The 10,433-nt window shown below is 38.4% G+C and overlaps 1 protein-coding gene across 1 annotated transcript; it reads right to left on the minus strand.

Annotated features, from left to right (window-relative positions):
* Nucleotides 1-2,320: 2,320 nt before the first annotated feature.
* Nucleotides 2,321-6,278, minus strand: LOC104905588 (uncharacterized). Its single transcript, XM_048634293.1, has 3 exons — nt 5,561-6,278; nt 5,376-5,487; nt 2,321-5,201 (listed from the first exon to the last, which is right to left on the minus strand). The coding sequence occupies exons 1-3, from the start codon at nt 6,276-6,278 to the stop codon at nt 2,321-2,323; spliced, it is 3,711 nt and encodes a 1,236-aa protein (XP_048490250.1).
* Nucleotides 6,279-10,433: the final 4,155 nt, after the last annotated feature.

Consider the following 10,433-nt stretch of genomic DNA (forward strand, 5'->3'; position numbering starts at 1 on the left):
TCCCTATTTACCCAATTAGCAATTAGCAATTAGCAATTAGCAATAGCTAATATAATATTTGAATTTTGATGACCAACCTTGGAGACCGAAAGAGATAAGTTTCATCTATTATGACAATAAAAATATTACTTCCATCGACATTCACAAGTAATTATTTTGTTCGACTCTTGATCAAACATATAAATAGTTTATCACAAATTAAGTAAATAAGAGGCTAATTATATATGGACGGATAGATGAATACATCTATCACTTTTCTCTCTAACTCTAGTGGAATATTAAGAATTAAGATGTAATGAATCTTTACTCCTCGGACACTCCTTTCAATTCATTCGAAATTAGCAATTACATAGAAGTCTTAAACAACCTACGTGCTTCCATGACATCGGAAGAACTACAAAAAGTTATGATTGGATGGTGGTTCATTTGGTTTTTTAGAAACAAAGTGTGCTTCAATGAGGAAGCCATTAACATTCAAAATGTGGTTTTAATCATCATCAACTTATGTGAGGCTTGGTCTAATCCTTTGGATGAGGATGTCAGTGGTAACCCATCCTCGAAAGGAGTTCTCACCCACCACCAGACAACTTGCCTTATTTCGGTCGCCTGGACCCCCCCTCCCCGTGATTGCTTCAAACTTAATTTTGACGGATCCAAGTCAGATTCTAATCACTGCTCCTTTGGGTTCATTATTAGAGATAGCCATGGTATACCGATTCAATTTGGGGGTAAGCCCTGCCAGCCTCGTGGTCAATCCTTATGGCGGAAGCAATGGGCATGTATATTGGCATAAAGACAGCGATTTCCCTGGGCATTAGCAAACTACTTGTAGAAGGAGATAACTTAGTGGTAATTAATTCTATTAGGAGGGAGTGTCGTGTTCCTTGGGAGATTTCTAACATCATCGAGGATGCAGGTCATGATATCAAGAGGATGGAGTTCTTCTCGGCCCAACACTGCTATAGGGAAGCTAATCCAGCGGCGGATTTGCTAGCGAATTGGGGCAAGAATCAACATCAACTTTGGGTTTCTTCTTCGGAGTTTCCTCCAGGGCTCCCTCTTATCATCCGCAAGGATGAGTTAGGTTTCGCTTCCATTAGAGTGTAACCTAGTTTCCTTTCCTTTTCAAAAAATAAAAAATAAAAAAAATAGAAGTGTGTTGCTAGCTAATGCTAGTTCTGTCATATTAATATACTTACTACATTATCAGATTTCATTCATTCACTAAATGAGGCTAATAAGCTATATTACGCAAAATGATCTATAAGAAATATATACTTTTCTTTCAAGATATGGTTTATTATGCATACGGAATGGTCTCTTACAAATCAAAGAATGTGTCCAAAGTGGAAAAAGACATTGGGTACATTACTGGCTGCTGACTTGCTGCGGGTCCGAGCATCACTTGTTAAGGGTCCAATTATTTGGATATATAACTAAAATGGAAAGCAACCAAATTTAATTAGCTAAGAACTCTAGTGGATTGCTTTAAGTCCTTTTAACTTACTAATAATAACATTGATGACAATATTTGACTTTTCAAAAATTATTAAAAGAGACGGTCTGTAACTAAATGGATTAAACTAATCACAGAAAGAAATTAACCTATAGTTCTTTCAAAAAAAAGAAGAAATTAACCTAGTTATTCTTGGGCTAATTCTCTTCTTAATATTGGGCTTATCATTGTCTAATTTTGATTTAAAAGTAGACCGTCTCTTACAAGACAAACTCTTGACTTTTATTTATTGATTTTCCAAACTACTAACAAATAAATGATAATGATGAGCAGATAATAATTGCTAGTTGCTACTAATTTGATGGTTTCGATGTTTTAGGTTGGTCCAATTCTAAAAACTAGTTTTGGTTTATCTCTTTTTTTTAAAAAAAAAAACTAATTTGATGGTTTCGCGAGAGACAGCCTGACACGTGCAGCACCTCACGTGAGATGAGGTTCTTTGGGTAATTTTTATGATATGGTGTTCTTGTATAAACTCATTATTATTTGTAGTTTTATTGCGAATAATTGTTGTGGTTCTTTAACAAGATCCCGTTTTTGGAGAAACGGTCTCACGTTAGTGTTAACGTGAGACTGCTGATATCATGCTGACATCACACGCGTGCATCAAACCATCAGTAGAATTAGTTAAGCGCTTGCACCTATTAGTTATCCTAGCCTTAAATTGATTCCGGATGAATTAGTTAAGCGTTGAAGTATATTAGTTAGTCGCTGGAGTATATATTAGTTAGTCGCTGGAGTATATTAGTTAATCGCTGGAGTATATTAGTTTTTTTTTTTTTTTGAGGGGGAAAAGTAGCTATATTACTCCAAGGACAAATTGTCCATCAACACATAGGGAGCCACTTCCGGAGGAAAATGGTTCTCCCAAACTTGTTCCACCCCAAAAGGGATGAGCTTTGCCAAATGATGAGCTACATAATTCCCGTCACGTTTAACATGTGACCACACAACAGATGAAAAATAAGTGCAAGAAGCTAAGATATTAAAAAGTACTAAATCCAAATCCGAAAGAAATATGGCATTCTTCGATAACCGGTTGATCACAACTTGGCAATCCGACTCCAAAATAACTCGTTGCAGCCCATACCTCCGCCCCAACTTAACTGCCAGTTCGACAGCCTTGGCCTCAGCAATCTCTGGAGCCCAGTAGGCTCTCACTCTTCGAACAGCGGCAAAGAGAACTCCCCCATCAGAGCGTCGAGCTATTACACTTAGACCAACCCAGCCGTCAACCGCTAAGCTCGCATCAACATTCAACTTTATAGAATCAGCAGGGGGGGCAATCCATTGTCTTGGACTACCTGTGCGACGAGGTACGAGAGGTTGATAAATCCGACGAGCATGCGAACCATTCTCCTCCACCAAGCGTGAGACACGCTGCATAAGAACAGAGCTGGGAGTAGTTTTGTTATTAAAAATCTTAGCATTCCTCTCACCCCATATACACCAGGCTAAGTAGGCACCTTTAATCCTCAGTTTACCATCCAATGAACGCCAACTAACCAGGAGATCGCACATGGACATCGAAGCATCTCTGCTGCACAAATTTTGGCAGCCACTATCAAGCCAAAGGTCCCTCATTTTCGGACAATCAAAGATCGCATGGCGTTGGGTCTCAATTTCACCACAGCCCCATGGGCATAAATCATCATCAGTCAAATGACGATGCTTGAGAAGACTACGGACAGGAAGGGAGGTTGTACAAAGACGCCAAAGGAAGTGTCTTACCTTGGGACTCACATCCAAACTCCAAATGTCCACCCAAGCTTGATGAAAATTATCAAGATTTCCTCCTTTACCGATCATATACGCGGTCTTCATCGAATAGGTAGCATCTTTCGTAAAAGCCCACGTCAATTCATCTGGAACCGGAGTCGCACTAAGAGGCGAAGCTAGAATGCACCGTAAATCTCTCTCATTCAAAAAACTTTCAAGCAAAGAAGTCTTCCATTCCATACGATCAAAGTCAATCAATTCGCTGACCCATCTAATACTTGCATGGGGTGTACTAGTAAGAAATCGGCCGCCTTCATCAAGCACCCATGGATCAGACCACATATTTATTTGGGACCCATTACCAACTCTCCAAATCACTCCTTCCTTCAGAAGAGCTTTCGAACTCCAAATGCTACTCCATGAATAACTGCTAGAATGACCAAGTGGAGCATTCAAAAAATCACAATTGGGAAAATATTTGGCCTTCATCACACGACCAAGCAGAGATTGTGGCTCTCGGGTAAGTCTCCATGCCTGTCGCCCTAACAATGCATCATTGAAAATTGTTAGGTCTTTAAAACCCATACCGCCAAAACACTTCAAATTACACATCGAATCCCAATTCTTCCAGTGAATTTTCCTTTGAGTGTCCGAACTACCCCACCAAAACCTTGCCATAGCCGACTGAATCTTTTGGATTATGAACACAGGAAATTTATAGACTCCCATAAGATAAGTGGGAATAGCCTGAATAACAGATTTCAGTAACACCTCCTTACCAGCTCGAGATAAAAGTTTCTCCTTCCAACCTTGGAGTTTCTTCCAAATTCTATCAATCAAAGAATCAAAAATAGCTTTCTTTGATCTTCCAGAGATAGAGGGGATACCAAGATACTTCTCATGCCTATCAACTTGCCTCATGTTCAGAATGTTTGTCAACTCATCCTTCTGAGAGACACTGACTCCTCTACTGTAAGAGACTTCCGACTTCTCGTAGTTAATTTTCTGCCCGGATGCAAGCTCATACTGGTTGAGTATATCAACAATAATAGTGCATTCCTGTCGGTTAGCTCTAGTGAAGAGTAAACTGTCATCTGCAAAGAAAAGGTGAGAGATTTCTGGACCACTACGACTCGCTTTAGCACCATGGAGCTGTTTATCCTGGACTTTCCTCTGAATCATTTTAGAAAAAGCATCAGCAACCATAATAAACAGATAAGGAGAAAGGGGGTCTCCCTGACGAAGACCACGGGCCGGAACAACAGAACCACACACACTTCCATTGATAATGAAAGAATAAGTAACAGAAGAGACAAATTCCATAATCAGATTCACCCATCTCCCATCAAAACCCATTGTGAGAAGCAACTTTCTAAGAAAACCCCACTCCACCCTGTCATAGGCTTTACTCATATCAAGCTTCATTGCAATTGTGCCTTTTCTGCTTCGATTTCTGTTCTTCATAGAGTGAAAAACCTCCATAGCTATAAGAGCATTATCAGTAATGAGTCTACCAGGAACGAAGGCACTTTGATTTTCAGAAATGATCTCAGGGAGAAAACTTTTTAATCTCATCACAATAGCCTTTGACATCAACTTATAAAGTACATTACAGAGGGCAATGGGGCGAAACTCTGCAGCTTTAGTTGGATTTTTAACTTTAGGGATCAAAGCAATATTAGTATTATTGACACAGCTAGGGGAGGAATGACCATGTAAAATATTACTAATAAAACTTGTGACATCATCACCAACAATATGCCAAAAACGCTGGTAAAAAATAACATGCATACCATCGGGACCAGGCGCTTTACAAGGATGCATTTGTTGTAGAGCTGCAAGAATTTCATCCTTTGAAAAAGGTTCAAGGAGCTTCAGATTATGTTCCTCCGTAACAACAGGCTCAATGACAGACATAACAGCCTCCAAGCTCAAATCCGATGGGTTCGATGAAGTGAAAATCGAACTGAAGTAACTTGTGAAAATATTTTCAATGTGATCAGCTTCCTCACGCCAAGTTCCCAAACCATCAAATAACCCTTTCACAAAATTTCTTTTCTTCCTTTGTGAAGCTTTATGATGAAAATATTTTGTGTTTTTGTCTCCATCCTTGACCTCGGCCACACGAGATCTCAAATACCAATACGCTTCGTGTTTAGCATGCAGCTCATCAAGTTTTTTCTCCAACAGCACACACTCCTGACAAGCAGATTCGGAAATGGGATTATTCTGGGCCACACTTAAAGCCTTCTCTGCCGTTTCAATTTGTTTACTCAGATTTTTTGAATTTTTTAGTACTCCACCGCACCAAACATTGGCCCATACCTGCTACTCGTCCCGTCATAACCTCACCCTCAGAATTCTCCCACGACTCGCGAACCACAGCTTCGCATTCATCATCAAGAAGCCAGCTAGTTTCGAAATGAAGTCTACGAGTTTTACCCCTAGGTCTGCCAGCTCTTTGAGAGCGAAGAACAATAGCTGAGTGATCCGATTTATACCGGATGGTGTGTTCAGGGACAGAATCTGGGTAAAGGTCCAACCATGAGTTAGAGCACAAATACCGGTCCAGACGCTCTCGGATGCAGGTCGAAGGGGACCGACCACGCTCCCAAGTGTACCAAGTCCCTACGTAGCCTAAGTCCCGAAGTGCAAGAGTATCAAGAGTGTCCCGAAAATTTATCATCTCTCTTCGAACACGATTAGCTCCTCCCTCCTTCTCTGCAGCACTTAGTATTTCATTAAAATCCTCACCCAAAAGAATAGGTAGAGAAGTATCCTCGCATAGATGACGCAATAAGGACCAAGTAAGATGTTTTTCTTCCTCCTTCGCCCACCCATAAACACCTACAAACCTCCATTTTTTATTTCCGTCTTCCACATCTCCACAGATATGGTGTTGAGAAAAGGAAACAAGAGAAAACATAACTTCCTCTTTCCAGTATAGACACAAGCCACCAGCACGACCAACACTAGCAACACCGAATGCATTAGAAAACCCCAACCTACTTTTCAAAGCCTCAACTTCGATTTTATTAATCATGGTCTCCGATACAAAAATAATATCGGGGGCAAATTGATTACTCCAACTTCGGAGCTGACGAACTGACCAAGGGTTGCCCAACCCTCGGCAGTTCCAACACAAAATATTCATAATGATTGGCGGGATTGGGTAGCACCAATCTCCGCCGAAAAAATGGGATTAACTTCACAGGATGGGCTTAGCTTGAACCGCTTCGTAGCACCGTCATGAGAATCATTCACCATATCACACTGGTCAGTAGCTCGTTTGAGAAATTTCTCGAGAGAATCCATATCCATTTGTTGTGGTACCCCTTTATCCTCCATTTTACCTCTAGCTAGCCTTTTCCAAGCTCGAGCTTTCCCTTCTGATGTCTCCTTGGAACTCGAGAAAACAAAAACATCACCAGACTGACCTTTAAGATTCGCACCCTTTCCCTCATTATTGCAAGGGTTGACTTGCACATCAATATTAAAAGCCGCCTTGTTGTACTTGGCAGAGGGGGCATGAAGTCCATCCTCTACATTTATTTCACCCACCAAATCAAAACCGGGTCCCCCAATTCTTGAGTATTCTCAGCAGTACCATGCTTTGGTAATGATTGGTCTGCAGACAAAACCTTCCCATGCAGATCAGGACTTTTAATGAGAGCCTGTCCAGTGGTTTCACTCTCCCCATGCACACCCCTATTACCCTCATTAAAGAGCACCTTCTTACAGTTTCGAAACTTGACTTCCTCTTCAACCTCCTTAGATCTCCCCTTCCTTGGGGTAGCTTTTAAACCCAAATGCCAACCAAGCTTCTCACATTTGTCTTCCTCCAACACTACCTGGCAATCTTTCTCCGAATGGCCCATAACACCACAAGCCAAACAGAAAAATGGTAGTCTTTCATATGCAAAATCAATTTGTAACTCCCTACCTCTCTTATCTCGGATTTTCCTGTATCTTCTCAAGGGCTTGGAGACATCAAGCATCACTTTAACCCTACGGTATCTACCAAACCCTAACACATCCTCCTCTATATCAAGAATCTCACCCATATTGCCAATTAGGGCTTTAACTACATCATTCGAACGATGATTCAACGGCAAATTCTTTAAACGAATCCAAAAAGGAGAATGATTCAAGCTTACCTGGTCCGGCTGTTCATCACCCTCCGCTTCTTTTAACAAAATGAGAGTATTGTCAAAACACCACGGACGTCCGTCAAGAACCTTCATCATATCCCTCCAATGAAAAAACTGAAAAGCGAAAAGATTTGGTTTTAAAACCCTAATAACCAGTCCATGCTTCGGTGCCCATACCGTGGTGATGGTACGTTTGAAAGCCTCCACGTTATAGGATCGAACAGTTAAGAGACGCCCCAGGAGGAGAAGCGCAACATTATTATCATTATTAGGGTTTATAGATTCAATATCTAGAATTGCGTCCTCCTCATCATCTATACGCAATTGGGAAACAAATTCGGAGATCTCCTCAGCCATTGGCGAAGGAGGACCGCCGCCGCAACGGAGAGCAACCAGAAGGTAGGGCGCTCTATCGGGAGAATAGAGAGAGAGACCTGTCTTTCAAGGGAGTAGTTGGAGTATATTAGTTAAACGCTAAATTATATTAGTTAAGCGCTGAATTATATTAGTTATATCATAAAATCAAATTATAATGCATTTTATTGGCTATGACTTTAATATCACGCATAAATAATTATGTCTTTCTAAAAAAAAACTAATGCACTAATTCTATCATAAACCCTCCAGAACAAACCCATCATGCTCTTCGTCAATAAGTCAGACAACAAAGAATTGCAACAAACCAAACTAGGGCAAAAATCACCATCTTTAACACACAAAAACACATTAGCAGCTTCAATCAAGAAACCAAACGTTGATCATTGTATCAAAGAAGAACAACCAAATTTGAGAAAGAAAACAAATATTGATGAATACCCAATTGAAAATAAGACCAGTTGAAGAAACCCATGAGTTTTGTTGGATCAATAAACTGATTATGATGAAGAACATATTGAATAATATATGGGTTTAGCTATTTAGTGATGTTTGAAGAACCCATTAAAATTTTTCAGTTGTTGTGTTTGAGAAGTGTTGAAATTTCTTCAACATTTTCGCCATTGGAGAGATTCAAGGTAGTGAAATTGCAGGAGATAATCTGAGTTTTGTGCATTTTCTGTGTAAAAACAATAATAACTAAATACCCAAATATCATAACTATTTATCAGAAAACAGTAACTAATAGCCAGAATCACTATTCTCAACATAAAATCATAAATGAAGGTCGAGGCTAAGAATTAGAGGAAAAACATACTCGTCTCACGTTAGTGTTAACGTAAGACGGTCTTTTATAAGACTTTGCGCTTTGACAAATAGATAATACAAAGTCTTTTTCCTCAAAAAAGAATAAAAATAAAGAAGATAATACAAAGTCTTTGACATGGAGTGATGCTCCATTTCTCGTTGCCTTAACTTCTCTCTATACTAGCATTTTTTGCACGCTATACATCCGTGTTCTGTTAACTTTTTTGATTTTCTCAATTAGTTATTAATTAGTGTTACAGAAAATTTGATTTGTAAATATATTTATAATTATTATTAATTTTTTAACTATATTTTTCTTAAATCAATGCTTCATTGTTTTTTTAGTTACTTTTTCAACATTATTCAAATATATTATCGAGAGAAAGAAATATACAATAGAAGAAAGTTTGTGCTCAAATAAAGTGGAAAAATTTGTGTATCGGGGTCAATCGTCAAAAAGAGTTTGATTTACATAATAGACATTACTAAAGAATAATCAACAATTATGTTTTGAAATATTATGAGTATAATTATTAATATGAAATTCAAATTTTTTTTTTTTCTAATTGTGTCAAGCAAGTTATATTGTCATTTTAATTTTGTGATAGATTTTTTCACACACAGGTAAGAAGATGAAATCATTCTCCTTAATTTAATATTTAATTGAAATTTCAAATTCAATTTCGTTATTAACTTGTTCAGTATATATGGCAAGTAGGAGGAAAAAAAATTATTTAATATATATGACAATTTAAATTCATTAAAGATATATTAGACTTTTTAAGAGGAGACATCATCTTCCTCACCCTTCACTTATATAATAGAGATTAGCTATTTCTAACTTTTACATGAACTTAATGTATGTGATTATTAGAGTTGATTAGCTTTGATAGTACACTTATGACTTATGGGGAGTAAAGTTGAAGATTTTGACAAAATCTCGTTTACAATCAATGCACTTAGGGGTGTTTGGTTGAGCTATTTTTAATGGAATGGAATGGAATGACATCCATTCCATTGTTTGGTTGGACATATTTAGGGTAGAGTCTCATACCCAAGGGTTTCTATCTCCACCCCATCCCCCTAGAATCCCAATCTCCCCTCCCCCCTAAGTTTCTAACTCCATTCCCCTCAAGTTTCAAACCCTAATTTGTGTGGGAGAGAGAGAAAGAGGGGTTAAACCCTAGACAAGGGATAAGCTAGCCGTCGCCGACCATCCATTTCCGACCAGCACCATCGCCGACCACCCTTTTTCGACCAGCACCGTCGCCGAACACCTTATTTGCAGAAGGTATGTCATCTTTTCATCCCCAATTTCTTGTCAATTCCAGTTTCGAATTGCTATTCAATTTCGTAACATTTCTCACCAACAAATTGCTATATTTTTTTATCATCTTTCTTTTCTCTTTCATTGTTTGTTTTGTGAATATCTAATCGGAAGGACAAAGGTGTGATATTTACAGCAGATATTGTACCTTAAGTTTGCTAGAGTTTACAAAATATGAAGCAAATATTATACCTTTTAGGATCTGAATGGCCTTTGTGACAAATATGAAGCAGATGGAATTTGATGGAATTCGTGACAAAATATTATACCTTAAATTTGATGGAATTTGCAAATATATGAAGCAGATATATTGTTTGGTTAGCCTAATGTGGATTTGTATAGTGGTCAAAGGTGTAAGCTAGCAATTTAAATAAATTACGTTAAATTCTCTCCCTTCCTAGTTGATGGTTAAAGGTGTAAGCTAGCAATTTAAATTATGTTAAATTATATTATAAGTATATAATTATATTATATATACATATAGCTGGTACAATTATATTAAAAAAAAACTGGATGCAAAATTCATTCCAAAAGTGAA

The sequence above is a fragment of the Beta vulgaris genome, chromosome 1 (genome assembly GCF_026745355.1).
Source record: "Beta vulgaris subsp. vulgaris cultivar EL10 chromosome 1, EL10.2, whole genome shotgun sequence".
In the NCBI taxonomy this organism is placed as follows: domain Eukaryota; kingdom Viridiplantae; phylum Streptophyta; class Magnoliopsida; order Caryophyllales; family Amaranthaceae; genus Beta; species Beta vulgaris.